Source organism: Crassostrea angulata, chromosome 9, assembly GCF_025612915.1.
Source record: "Crassostrea angulata isolate pt1a10 chromosome 9, ASM2561291v2, whole genome shotgun sequence".
NCBI classification, from domain to species: domain Eukaryota; kingdom Metazoa; phylum Mollusca; class Bivalvia; order Ostreida; family Ostreidae; genus Magallana; species Magallana angulata.
Genome location: NC_069119.1, coordinates 12,373,062 through 12,387,633, shown reverse-complemented (window position 1 = coordinate 12,387,633; position 14,572 = coordinate 12,373,062). Strand labels below are relative to the sequence as shown.

Below are 14,572 nucleotides of genomic sequence, written 5' to 3'. Positions count from 1 at the left end.
AATTGGTCAACAAATAATTGCTTTTATTCAAAGATTTAATTTCATTAAGTGAGAATCATGTGTGTATAGCTTGTGAGTCACGTGGTCTGTTGTAGTGGAGTTCAAGGAAAATGAAATTTATTATAGCTAATCAAAATAAATTTACGAATAATATCCACCGTAGTCTAATGAGAGCAGACAGTTTGCTCAATTTTTTCTTCGTGACCCTTAGAAAATAGTGTAGCGACTTACTTGTGAAAAGTCAAGTGTGATGAGTTTCATGTTTTTGCAAGTGTGTGTGTGTGCGTGTGTGTGTGTGTGTGTGGGGGGGGGGGGGGGGTGCAAAAATGCCACTTGCATATTAATCCGGCACAGTGTTTTAAACTTAATTTTCATTTGGTGGACACCTGCTTAAAATAATACATTCTAATGAAGATGGAATTGTATTGATGGTGTGAGGCTCCCATTGTGAGGATCTGGAGAAGGGGGGGGGGGGGGTAAGGATCAGCCCACTTCGTCTAAAAAATTCAAACTTCTTATAAATGGCTTCGGTTTTTACTGAAAATAGGACATGGATCCTCCATACAGCAAACAGAATTATTCCTTTGACACCTTCCTCATCGCCAAAAAGACTGTTTTTATTATCTTTATTTCATAAAATTTAAAAAAATATATTCATTTTACATGTTCTTTGTAGGTATAATATAAAAAATATACATGTACAGTACATATACAGTACATGCAACTAAAAATAACTAATATAAACTCTTCAATTCATCAAATTTAACAATGAAACACAATTTATTGCATATAAAAAAATTCATAAAAACTAATCGTAATTGCGTAACTTTGTTTTCAATGTTTGATTAAAAAAAACACATTTTTCACAAGTCATTTTACGTTCTGTCAAAAGTTAGTACAAAATCAAGATATCTGTCGATCTTAAAAAAAATTAACCATATCCAAGCTAAGCACCGAATTAAAAACCGTTCTATGAAAAATATTTAAAAATAAACAATGTAATTTGTATACTTTCGATAAAAAAAAAACTGCAAATACAGAAATAAAAAAAAAGTATAAATAATTATACTCAAACGAAATATGATGCCCTGAACTACACAGACCTATCTACGTTCCGAATACACAAATAAAAGAAAAAATATAACGACATGATTTTGTTTGACGGGACTATCAATATTTTTACAAGTACATTGACAATGAAATAAAGATAGGGGAGAGGTACATGTGGTTGTAAAAAGTCTATTCGTTACTCCTCTCCCTCTTTCCATCGTCATTAAAATGATTTTTCCTGAAAAATTATGGCCAATCGAAACTTCTCGGTCCTTTCAAACAAGCGGAAAAAACATCAATGATTTAAATGACATCTCTATATAAGAGTTAGTAATATGCCTACATGTACAAGTAAATGAATTCATTGTTCAAATTCAATAATATGCCCTTGGTTACATCAAAGAAATGACAGTCGATGATGTCTTGTCGATACTTAAATCGTTGGAAAGTGACTTCATTTCGTATAAATGAGGACACTACATATGATTTTTTTTTTCAAACTCTTCCGGAAAGTCTTAAAATTTCAATTAACATGAGTGGTACATGCTTAAGCAGCCTTTGACAGTCTCTACATGCACGCATTGTACAGGCTTTTGGCAGTCTCTATTTGGATTCGTATAGAAGTCCAGCAATACAGGCCGTCATGAAACAAGCAACATTCCCAGCAATCATTGCTCTGACGACAACCTGTGCGAGCGCCGTTTGGCGGCGTGGCGCCATTGCGCCTAAAGCTCCCAGCATGATCCCTATGGAGCTGATGTTGGAGAAACCACACAGGGCATAGGTGGATATCACAACTGATCGGTCCTGTTAAGTACAGAAAAAATAAAATGAAAAATTTCTGACCCGTTTTACATCTAAATATATATACCTGAAAATAAACGACAAACAAGTTAACATGTAATCATTATACTTCAATAGTTTGTTTGTTTGCATTGTTTACATTTTTCATGTTTTGTGTCGGTTATTCTTTTTTAAATATTAGCGGTTTATTTCATATTGAATACCAAACTTAATTAAGTTAAAAATCCTACAGCTAAAGATACATTAATTTTTATTAGAAATTATAGGAAATCATATATATTAAAACGAAAGATATGAGTTTGAAGGACATATATAGATACAATAACATAATACAACATTGTAATAATAAAAACATATTGAACGGACAATAGTTACCTGAAGGACTCCACCGACTAAGGTATGGTTAAAATCATCATACATAATATCGTTCCCTGAAAAATGCCAGTCTCCCGTAAATGATGAATTCTGTGTTGGGAGCAACTCATACCTACAGTCCACAAAGAGAAACAAAAGCTTTAATGATTTATAATTTCATAATGGAATACTGATTATTAAAAGATCAATGGCGTATTCATCAGAACGGCTGCTCGCAACGGCAAACGCTCACAAGCACTCGCTCTTCTGAACACGCCTCAGATTTTTTTTTAAAATGACACATGACCGTACCACGTGAGGTTTTCTCTGTTTTTGATGTATACGGACAGCCGGGTGTATGCGTAGAACTCGTTGATGAACGTTTTGTCTCCAATCAGCTTGGCCACCTCAAAGCAGTCCTCCTCTGCTACCCCCATCAGAAAAGCCACGGGATAAAACACGTACGAACAGAGAAACTGTAACCAAGGTAAATATTTTGGGATGATGTTTACTGATATATGCGTAAAGGCATAGAAAAATCTGTATATGTCTATGAATTTATTTAAGTTTTATCAGGAAAATTCTCTGTTTAGAGGAAGAAAATACTTTCCATGGAAAATATCTTAAAACATTAATCAAATAGTCGATAAAATCCGCGATCTTTTTTTGTTACAAACAAAGATGAAATTTAATTATCTTACTTTGACAAAATAGTCAACAAGCTCTGTATATCTACAGCAGTGATGTATATACTAGTATAATTATACGTCCCTGTCTACAGTTATGAAAGTAAATAAGATGTGATAATAAAACATAAAAATCTTAAAGGATTCGATAGAGGTTACATTTCATACCTGGAATGAAAGTTCCTCGCCCGGTTTTTCCAGACCGATTCGGTTTCCGAACCAGATTAGGGTCTGGTTTAGGAACTCGATGAGAGCGATGAAGGCAATGAGGTTAACAGCAATGTTGGCGATAAGTGATATTGACTGGGAAGCCCCTTTGGAGGCCGCCTCGATGATATTTCTTTCTTGGCTGAAGAAAAGTATTCAACTCACTGTATGGCTTATAATCAGTTTTATTTGTTACCACGACCATATTTTTTTTTTTAAATGCTGTTTACAAACGGATGATGTTTGAAGGGTCGACAATAAACTTCGTTTTAAGAATATTTTTAAACACATGTATTAAAATATAAAAAAAACCATCTTTTTAATGGAGGAGAATTTGTATTAAAAAAAAATGTGCAGTTGTCTTACCCGGATGCCAGATTGTACACTTCTTTTCCGGTCCTCGACTTCCGGGTCTCAGGGTAAAATAGTTTTGACATCGCCAGAGCGGCCGGGGCGGACATAACAGAAGCAGACAACAGATGGTTAGCGGGGACCTAGTCAAGGGTTAAAATATTTAATGAATAATGTAAATGAATCTTTAAGCGGTTCATTCATTTTAATGAGAAAACACTCCCTATTAAAATATTACTCATATACTACATAAAATTTTTTGAAATACAACATAAAAAAGTATAAGATTTTGAATCGCATGTAGTGTATGTATTGTATGCCGCCATTGGTACTTGTGTTATAATTATAAACAAGTTTTCCAAGTGAATGCCAAAAACCCCCAAAATGAAATAGATTATTTTCAAAAAAGTATGTTGCATTCATCGTTGCTGAGAATTATTGATCTGATGTGTGTGTTGCTGTACCTTGTATAATATGTATGCTGCCATGACACTTCCGGCAATGGTTGCGAACCCGCCTGTACAGATGGCGTGAAGTTCTGATCTCGTCATCTTAGAAATGAAGGGGCGGATCAAAAGAGGCGCCTCACTCTGCAAATAAAAATACCCACATAATTACTTAAAAAAAACTCTCAAAGCATTTAAAATGTAACCAAAACTTTATATATTAAGTTTTTGTATAACCATGTAAAATTTGGTGGAATGGTAAAATTAACAAAATCAGAATGATGACTATTACACAATGAATCAAACACTATCCAAACAACTTGAGCTTTGAAATGGCGTTTTGTCATCTGCTAAATTCAGTGACTAAAAGATTTTGCCAAATTAATTTTTGCTGACAGCAAATCCATATAAATGTATAGATTTGGTGGCTGAATGTTTCACTGTATATACTAAGTAAAAAAATGACAGGTTTTGTCTTAGACAAAACGAAACATATTTTATGTAAATGGATGTGAACTTACCACTATAAATACTTAAAAAATTGATGTTATTTTAACACTAGTACTTGTATTTCCAATGGCATTAAATAAAAAAACTTTGAATTTCTGTAAAAGTTTTCTGAATTTGTATAAAACGTGATGTCAACATACACCATATTACAATTTCATCACCACAGTAACATGACGTCATACCTGACCAATGAAGATATTTCCGGCGGCGTTCAGTGACTCCGCTGGTGACGTTCCCATCACGGCGGCCATGAACCGCGCGATGTTACGGATCAGGAACTGCATGACACCGAGGTAGTACAGCACAGAGATGAAGGAGCTGAAGAACACGATGACGGTTAGAACCTGGAATAAATCATACAACAAGGGTTGTACAACACTGTGATACAACAAGGGATGTACAGCACTTTGATATAACAATGGATGTACAACACTGTAATACAACAAGGGATGTACAACACTGATACAACAAGGGATGTAAAACACTGTGATACAACAAGGGATTACAACACTGTGATACAACAAGGGATGTACAGCACTGTGATACAACAAGAGTTGTACAACACTGTGATACAACAAGGGATGTACAACACTGTGATACAACAAGAGTTGCACAGCACTGTGATACAACAAGGGATGTACAACACTGTGATACAACAAGAGTTGTACAGCACTTTGATACAACAAGAGATGTACAACACTTTGATACAACAAGGGATGTAAAACACTGTGATACAACAAGGGATGTACAGCACTGTGATACAACAAGGGATGTACAGCACTTTGATACAACAAGGGATGTACAGCACTGTGATACAACAAGGGATGTACAGCACTTTGATACAACAAGGGATGTACAACACTTTGATACAACAAGAGATGTACAACACTTTGATACAACAAGGGATGTACAACACTTTGATACAACAAGGGATGTACAGCACTTTGATACAACAAGGGATGTACAGCACTTTGATACAACAAGGGATGTACAACACTTTGATACAACAAGGGATGTACAACACTTTGATACAACAAGGGATGTACAACACTTTGATACAACAAGGGATGTACAACACTGTGATACAACAAGGGATGTACAACACTTTGATACAACAAGGGATGTAAAACACTGTGATACAACAAGAGTTGTACAGCACTTTGATACAACAAGGGATGTAAAACACTGTGATACAACAAGAGTTGTACAGCACTTTGATACAACAAGGGATGTACAGCACTGTGATAGAAGAACTGACAAACATTTCGACGGTCAGAATGTTAAGCTAGAAAAAATAATAAACAACAAAAAGGTTAAAATGATCACGATTCTTCTAATGTGGTGGTTATTCTTGCAGTCTTCGGCTATTCAAATAACGTAATGTGGTTTTCTCAAAATTCGTTGAAGACCAATTTTCGAGGATATCGTTGTTAAGTTGATCCACAAAACTGAATATTCATTAAAGTGCAATTTCTACAATGTAACATGTTATACCCTCAACCCCACAAGAGTATCAATTATCAAATTCACAAAGTAATTTTAAAAAGAAACAGGCCTCAGAACCTCCCTCCCTCATCCCCCCGGAAAAAAATATCCCCCTTGAAAACCCTCTTTTTAGAAAAAGTCAGAATCTGCGCATGTTACAGTATATCAATATCAAATCAAGTTTATTTGACGCTTGCCTGAAGTGAAACGTGCAATGATAACACGGGCAGCGTTAAGAGTCTTATATATGACGTAATTATTATAGATATATTGATAATTAAAGAGTACACACTGCCCAATACATAATTGTCTCTTAAGGTTGTGTTAAATTTCGTGTCCATTTTTATGGGCTCTTATGTAACACATGTACTAACAGTACCTCAAAAGAAACAATAAAACTTGGAATGCTCAGGTAAATACCACCCCCTTTAACAGTTTAATGGTCTATGCTATCTGCTTCTGATCGTTTTTATTACCATAGAAAAAGTCGTCAAGACGAAGATTCAATCGGTTGATCCCTGTAAAATTTACGCTGTTTACATTTCACAGGAGTGTGGGTGGGTTTTGGTCAACTAGTCATGAATGGTTCGCCGGGGAGGGGGGGGGGGGTGTGAACATTATATGAACTAGCAAAGATTTACTTCTTTTAATCTATGATTTCTAAATATTCCGCTTGTGTCCCGTTTTGTTACTCAATCGATATTCTTCGAACAAATGGGCAAGATTCATTTGGCAGCGCGCCCCTGCGAAACCCTCCTCGACCCGACCGATGCATCTTCCTTCTTACACAAATAAAAAAAAATATATATCTATAAAGAAAAAAAGATTTGATAAGAAAAAGAACATAAAGAATAAGTTTTTCTTTAACTAGTATCCCTCCATGCCATGAATGCTCTGTTGCAACCAATTTTGATTCAGTATCGGTTGTATTTCAATTATAGCGGTTGAATTTGATTCTTCTAATAAAATACACCCAACCACTATTGAACTAATTTATTCCAATGGTGGTTTTATTTCATTATCGGTTGCAACAATGCTCTGAAGAAAAAAAATAAAGTGTCAAAAGGCGTCAATAGTGTCTTACCTTGAAAGCAAAAAAATGCTCTTCGTACCCAGGCCCGAACACGAACTTTGACCCCTCGTCCGTATAGGCAAGGAACTCGGAGACTCTGTCCCCCAGCCACCGGAAGGCGCGGTACCCCGGGTCCCAGCGGAGGATGGCCAAGGCGAAGTAGAACTGTAGGGCCAGACCCCAGAACACGGGCCGCCAATTCACCTGATAAATCACCAAATAAATAACCAATTCATTCATTTAAAAGTGAAAAAAAATAATGAAGAAAATGGGAATTTTGGGGTATTTTCTTTTTTCTTCATCATCAGAGCACAGACCCATATGTTGTGTGTTGAAAAGGTTATTTGATATATGAAATTAAAAAAAAAATTGAAGCAAAATTGATTTGTTGGAAATATTCCTCGGCACGTAGGTCCCCAAATTTACCTTTTAACTGAGAAAAAAAATCACCCCCGCACATCAAGAGTGTAGAGCACGCGTAGCTCCCCCACCCCCTTTTTTGCAAAGCTAGACATAACCATAACCCTTTTTTATTTAATTTTTTGCTTGTTCAAGAGTTTTGATAAGTCTAGCCCCCCCCCCCCCCCCCCCCCTTCAATATTTGCTTCCGACACCACTGAACTTTGATATCAAGACCTAAGCAAATAAAAGAAAGAAATGCATTTTTTTTTTTTTTTTTTTTTTTTTTTTTTTTACAAATTTCTTCACAATAAGCTCTGAAATATTCTCAGTATAATAAGCTTTATATTTATTTCGGCCCACAGAAAAACATAATATTTTTTTTTAATTTCTTATTTGATTTCATATCAATTAGTAATAACCTTAATAAGCTAAAAAACGACAAATGAAAAAAAAACTCTACTTGTTATCGATTATCAATTATAGATTAATATTGTTAACTGGTGTTTTGATCTGACTAAAATCAGACTTCCACATTTTTAAATTTGGCAATTTTTTTTTCTCTTTTATTAATTGATTGATGTGACGTCATTCAAAATATAATGTACAGTGTATTTCATGTATGGAATTCTGTTTTAATTACAATGCCACATATGCATTTAAAATCGTGAATACAGTAAAACAAAGATATAGCGAACACGCTGAAAATGATTTGACGCCTAAAACAAATTAAATGTTGTAAACTTGGCGGATGTAACGACTTAAGTTTGTATAACGAAGCAAAACAGGTCGTCCGTGACATTTCGTTATAAGCGTGTTTTACTGTATATGGTATTTTTGATTTGGTGAATAGATAACTTACCCTGGCGGGATTGTAGGAGAAGATGTAAAATAACAGAATAAAGAACACCATCCCAGACAGAGAGATGAGGTTACTTGGGGTTTTTAGTGCTATCTCTATGATGACGTAGATGAACGCTCCAAGGGCTAACAGGATGCAACAGATGATGTGGAACCTATATAAGTAAGCAAAGAGAATACAACCATAAAATTCAACAAAAATATCATTTATCACGTGACAAAAGTTGTCCAAAAAGGTAGAATTTAGAAATACAAGAGTGACGAAAGATGCCAATGAAGGTGGAATTATATAAGAAATACAAGAGTATATTAACTATTTTTTTTAAATTCAAATGTTTCATATATACATGTACATAAACGTACACATATCTAAGTGCATTTACATTTTTTCTTCTGAAAAAATTTGCTGAGAGATTTTAGCAAGAGACCTTGAATTACCGAAGTATGTTAGATTTAGTACATCAAAAAGATTACAGACGGGTAGGAATGTTCATTTATCCAACATCCCGCTTTGGACACCGTTGTTAGAGCATGTTTAAGTTTTGAGTTTTGGTTGTACATTGTCAATTATGATGAGAATAGATATGCAATTATTTATTATGCTAACTTAATTTTCTAAGCATGAACTAGTCAACCTAAACAATGATTTACAGTGCGTTCGAAGAGTTACTCGTAAAATAGCCTCCTCCGACCTATAAAAACAACTTAAAAAAACAAAACAAGAAGGTACACATAAAAATATAACCCACCGACCCACAATCACCCCCTTCCCCGAAAAAAAAAATAAAAAAAACAGCAAAACAAAAATGCACAAAAAGAACTCGGGCCTGCCGTGTCATCAAAATTTTCGAATTCCTCACTTAGTCCTCAACTAAAATTTGTAAAATTAAAGTGATAAATTTTGAGTTCAAAACTCAAACTTGAGGCTGAGTAATGGCTTTTGGAAAGTTGGTGACGAATATGCCAGGCAACGTACATGTACTTCAAAGGTGAAAATTAACTGCATGTGTGAGAAAGCTTACCATCGAGCTATCTTGTCGCGCGTGTCTCGGTCAATCATGCTCCAGTAATAATAAAACGTTATCCTGTCGCCAAAAAAGGAATGCATCGCAAAGTATGTAATAAACATTGCAAGCAATATTGTCATAACAAGGAGCCGAATCGAGCCTTCGTCCCCAAAACGATACAGCATAGAGGCGATGAAGTAAGCCATGAACAGAGTCAAGAGACACACATATATGCAGGTCCAGACCATTTCATTGTATTTTTTGAAGGCACCAAATATTCCGGTTTGTAGTCGCTTGATACCACGTGACCACGCATTGCCGTATTTATGGGAGTCGTCTTCATGTTCTTCATCTGAAGACTCAAAGTCGTCTTCTTCAACGAGATCTTTCTTCACCTTACCCTGTTGAGCAAAAAAAGCTAAAAAGTTAGAACTGAATTAAAACTATATTTTACATGCATTTGTGATACCCCCCCCCCCCCCTCCATCAAACTCTTTTTTTGAAACGTTGTAGTGTTAAAAAGGGGGAAAAATAGTTATTGTCATCGTTTCGTTCGTACGGCATACAATGTTTTATTCTATGCTGTTTTATATTTCTTGCAATTTATTTTCCAACCATAAGATCTTCAACGCATTAGACGATATATCTTTATTAATAAGAATGATATGTATTATTCTTAAGCAATATAGAAAGGCAATCAAGCTCTTCAAATATTGTTTTTTGCAACATCATTTTAAATATTTGACAAAAATAATCACGTTTTCTCGTTTTTCTACAGCATCGGTATCCGGAACAAATGCGGGATTGTCTTTTCCAAACTTCATATCCGGTTCCGGGACCATGGTCTGAGTACTTCCGGGCTGGCTGTGGTAGTTGGAATCGGAGCTGTCGTTTTCCACGACCAGTTTAACCTGACGTAGTTGTACCGAGTTTCCGTCCTCATTCATGATCAGTTTTTCTTTATCTTAAAATGGTATTCTTATGTAGGCCTGGTATTAAAAAAGAAAACAAACACAGTTACAATTGTTACCTGTGTACTCCATTCAACCACATCCTACATAATTATACAGTATCTTGATTCGGTTGAGGTCATGACTAAACCGATAAAATAAATTAAACGAAAAATATACCGTTTAAATGATGTACGTTTCTTTTTTAAGTTCAAGTTTTTAGCTTCCTTGATAGGTCTAGTTATAACATCGGTAACAATCTTTTAAAGGCAGTAAATGAAAACTCTTTTTTTTTCATTTTTTTTTTGAAAATGAAACCAGCTTTAAACAAAACTGACAAAATAATCTGCTATACTCTGAATGTAAATGTGGTTGTAACGAAAAATTGATATACTTTGCAACAGAAAACACATAAAATCATAGTTTTACCTGTAGATGTAGAACCATTTGAACAAGAGCTTGGAGTTTCGTACGACGTAACTTTATATTTTTTATGTCAAGACAAGTTAACTAAGATGAGGCTGGTTTCAAATGAAATGTACACAAATTGCGTGGCAAGACAAAACCTATTGATTTCAAAGAACCATGACTGAGTGGTCAGCAATGAAATAGACAGGCCTACGTCACATTGTCGTTTGATACAACTACCCAAAGTCCAAGCTGTTGTTAAAATGGTTTTATGTACTTGGAATTGATTAAGAATAATCTTTATTATCATATGATAAACAGTTATAAACTCGGCCTGTGAGGTTAGTAAATTTATCGCGACCCATCCTGCATCATATTCTTTTTTTTTCATCCCCTCAATGTGAAGATTTCAACTACTAAATTGCATAATAACTATTACATTTTCATGTAATATAGCACCTTTTCTATTTGATATAATAGTTTCAAATGGAATCGTATACTATGCCTTTGTTAATGAGCGTTCAGGTGCATTTTTCCTGCTATTATAAAGAAAATTTAAAATATTTTAAATCCAAAAATAGCCTGGCGATAAACCCTGAATGTTATGGGCATTTATGGGTTTTAATGTAAAAAAAAAAAAGACAAAATAATCTATCAAAGTTATTTAAAATTAAGGAACGTCTCGTGTGCCCTTTATTTCATACTACATGTATTAGAACCATTTTTATAAGACCTTGGACTTTCGGTAGGATGTAACCATCTTTTTCTTGCGTCAAAACATGTTAAATATGACGCTGGTTTCAAGTGAAATATGCACCGATTGTGTAGTCTTAGCTCAAAAGCCAGACAAATCTTGTTGATTTAAAAGAGCCATAGCTAATTGGCCAGCAATGAAATAGACAGGCCTACATCACAATGCTGTTTGACAAAACTACCCAAAGTCCAAGCTCTTGTTAAAATGGTTCTAATACTAATGGCAGGTGAGTTTGTTTATCCGTCCCGTATTTCAAAGCAGAATCTTGTATGTTCGGTCAACAAACCAACTCTTACTCCAGTGCTACATGATTTCGCGAATATACAATCATGTATCTCCTCGCGAATATGTCTACATTTAAAATGTCTATTTCTAACATATGGTAGCATTTTGTCTTTCTCAGGAGAAAAGGAGAGCTATGCCCAGCAAGCCCATACCCACACTAACGTTCACGAGATATTATAAAGCAGTACAATGTAATTACATCGACAAATTTTACTATCTACCTGAATCAGTAATACTGTTTCAGTAATACATCTGTAAGGGTATATCGATATCCAATTACATGCATGTACTTACTATACCTGGGTTTAGGTACGTGACTCTTTTTTTTATTAAAAATTAACTCTCCCTTGCCATTTTGATCATTCATCAACATACATGTACGTTTTGTGTTTTAACGTAAATGAAATGCATATTTTGTTTTGCAGAGACACGGCATTGTATTTAGTATTGCAGGGATACAGGGAGAGGCGACATTTACAAACCAATAAAACTATATTTTAAAAGCAAATCTATGTAAGATACAAGTGAATAGAATTACAACAAACTGCATAGTATAGTGTATCACACAGGCCGGTATATATTACAACTGGTAATGCTTGTTCAGAAAATGTTGAGACTCTTTTAAAAACATCTACTCTATTCACCCTTTTGTCTTACCTGAAGGAGAGAGAGAGAGAAAGAGAGAGAGAGAGAGAGAGAGAGAGAGAGAGAGAGAGAGAGAGAGAGAGAAATTTTAATACATTAACTTCTGTCGATCGTGAGAAAGGTAAACAAATACTAGTAAACAAAGAAGTGCTGACTAGATCACTGCCCGTTTGTACACCTCCAATTATACGTAAGCTAAATACAGGTGCGACTTACCATTTCCTCATGTCCTCGCCCCCATTCTTTGTGCACTCCGCTTAAGCATTTTTAATGAATGAATGACAATTACAATTCATCAAAATATCTTTGAAAAACAACATGTGCACTTACCTATTCGTTTTTCTATATTTGCGACAGGCCGCGCGTCGTTGAAATTCAGTGAACCGTGGAGAATAAGGGACATTGAGGCCACTGAAACGACATTTTACGTTCTACCTCAGCAAATCGACAGGCAAAGAGATTTAAATTTTGTTCTCATTGCGTCCACATCTTTAGCTAGTTGATCATCGCCAACGGCTCTTTCGAACAAATTTGAAATCCGCGTGCACTATTCTCAATAGTGTTTGAAAAACAAATAATAAACTATGGTTAACACTTAAAAACAAGCCCCTTTTTTAGAGGTGATAGGGTACTAAGAAAATCGTAAAAAGAACTTAAGAATTTAATACAGTTGGACTGATTACGTAATATTTCTCTTCTAAAACTTCTCCTCTTTTGTTGACATAACTCAAAAAACGAAATTTCTTGATTTACAAAGCAGTATTCCTGTCAATAGAGAAGATAGTGAGCGAGTTCGATCACAAACCACGGTCGCCGTAGTCCGACTAGAATGAGATCGAACTCACTTTAGTCCGACTAAAATGAAACCGTGGTCCAACCAACGGAGAGTCTCTGGTCTGTCTCTGGTCAGGTGGTTTAAAGATGGCGGCGGAAAGCAAAACCTCCAAAAATTGCTTTTTTTAATCAGCACAACATGCAATGTGTTAAATTTTAGCGTGCACACATATGATTTAATGTGTTTACAAGGTATTGTCCGTCCTTTTTCATGAACAGTAAAATTATAAGTAGGAATTAACATCTTTCTCATTTTTTTTTAACCAGACATCGACCAATGTGCGTTCGATCACAGACATGCACACCATAAGTGTTCCTTACTACCGTGGTTTAACTCTAGTTATTGATCGAACTCGCCCAGTACTTTCAAATTCAAATTTTACACACTCTTTTTACAGAAGCAATACCTCTTATAAGTGCTTTCGAAATTTGACATATTATCCAGGAAGAATAATTCAGTGAAGAATATACTTATACACCTGTACTAGTATTACCCGGAGAAATTAGAGATTGTAGACTTTAATTCTTTCTTTTTTAATTTTTTTTAAAAATAAATTTTGAGCTGAATCCGGCGACCATCAATTTGTACAGAAACGTTGTAAATAAATTCTGGAAATGAAATTAATGAAGATAACACCTGCATTTCACGATATCTAAGAACTTTAAATCTGAGGATATTACATAAGCAATACGGTCGTACCCCCCTACCATTCTGGACCTCTGATCCTTCGACACATAAAATAACGTAAAAACTGGTGACTCCATAGCAACTGTTGATAAAATCGCGACGAAAATGAGACTCGTTAGCAAGTCTCTGTTTAGGTCTTTGTTTAGGTACAGGTATCCGTCCATCAACTTTGAAATTAATGCGGAAAAGAATAAAGAAATTATACTTAAAGAAGGACAGACAGACAAATGGACAAACAGAACATTTATTAATGACCGGAAAGATATCGATTTCAGGGGCAACTTTCTAAAAAGAAACGAGAAGCGAGTTCAAAATTCATTATTTATTAGCGTTAGCCTGAGTAACAGGAGAAAAAACAAGAGGCCTATAGGCCTTAACGGTCACCTGAGTAGTATATAACCCATACACAAACTTGTCAAGGAGTCTCATATATGCATATAATTACATGTAGGTTTCATTCTGGAGCAGAACAATTATAAATTTGTAATGACGACCACTTCCCTGCCTGAAATCTTCCAAAAGAACTATGACACCTATAATTTTGGCGAAAAACTTAAAGATCTGGTCTACAAAATCACGAATTCAGTTTTCCTTTCAGGTGTGTGGAAGTAAAGAAGATAATTTTTAAACATTATATGCATTAACACCCATACATCAATTTTGGCCCTGCCCTAGAGTCAAAACCCATACTCCAGCTAGGGACATGGAATATTAAAATTTTTAGTAGAGGACTTCCTGGTAATCATAATAATGAAGTCAGTTTTTCATACAGATGT

At 35.1% G+C, this 14,572-nt stretch overlaps 1 protein-coding gene across 3 annotated transcripts; it reads right to left on the bottom strand.

Annotated features, from left to right (window-relative positions):
* Positions 1–612: 612 nt before the first annotated feature.
* Positions 613–12,728, bottom strand: LOC128163898 (solute carrier family 28 member 3-like). Of its 3 annotated transcripts, none has more exons than XM_052827580.1 (12): positions 12,605–12,728; positions 9,991–10,221; positions 9,248–9,633; positions 8,227–8,380; positions 6,978–7,169; positions 4,591–4,752; positions 3,917–4,042; positions 3,468–3,595; positions 3,063–3,243; positions 2,521–2,684; positions 2,230–2,341; positions 613–1,857 (listed from the first exon to the last, which is right to left on the bottom strand). In XM_052827580.1, the coding sequence occupies exons 2-12, from the start codon at positions 10,177–10,179 to the stop codon at positions 1,654–1,656; spliced, it is 1,998 nt and encodes a 665-aa protein (XP_052683540.1). In that variant the 5' UTR covers positions 10,180–10,221; positions 12,605–12,728; the 3' UTR covers positions 613–1,653. The 3 variants fall into 3 exon arrangements, with proteins under 3 accessions (XP_052683540.1, XP_052683539.1, XP_052683541.1); XM_052827579.1 differs by having other exon boundaries at positions 12,491–12,642; XM_052827581.1 differs by having other exon boundaries at positions 9,248–9,627; positions 12,491–12,642.
* Positions 12,729–14,572: the final 1,844 nt, after the last annotated feature.

Bases quoted from the DNA above. Each gene is read 5' to 3' on its own strand.
- LOC128163898 (XM_052827580.1), bottom strand. From the start codon at position 10,179: ATGAATGAGGACGGAAACTCGGTACAACTACGTCAGGTTAAACTGGTC. The intron at 4,753-6,977 runs GTAAGACACTAT...GATTTATTCCAG, and splicing joins AGCATTTTTTTGCTTTCAAG to GTTCTAACCGTCATCGTGTT. The intron at 3,244-3,467 runs GTAAGACAACTG...ACTTTTCTTCAG, and splicing joins GTGTACAATCTGGCATCCGG to CCAAGAAAGAAATATCATCG.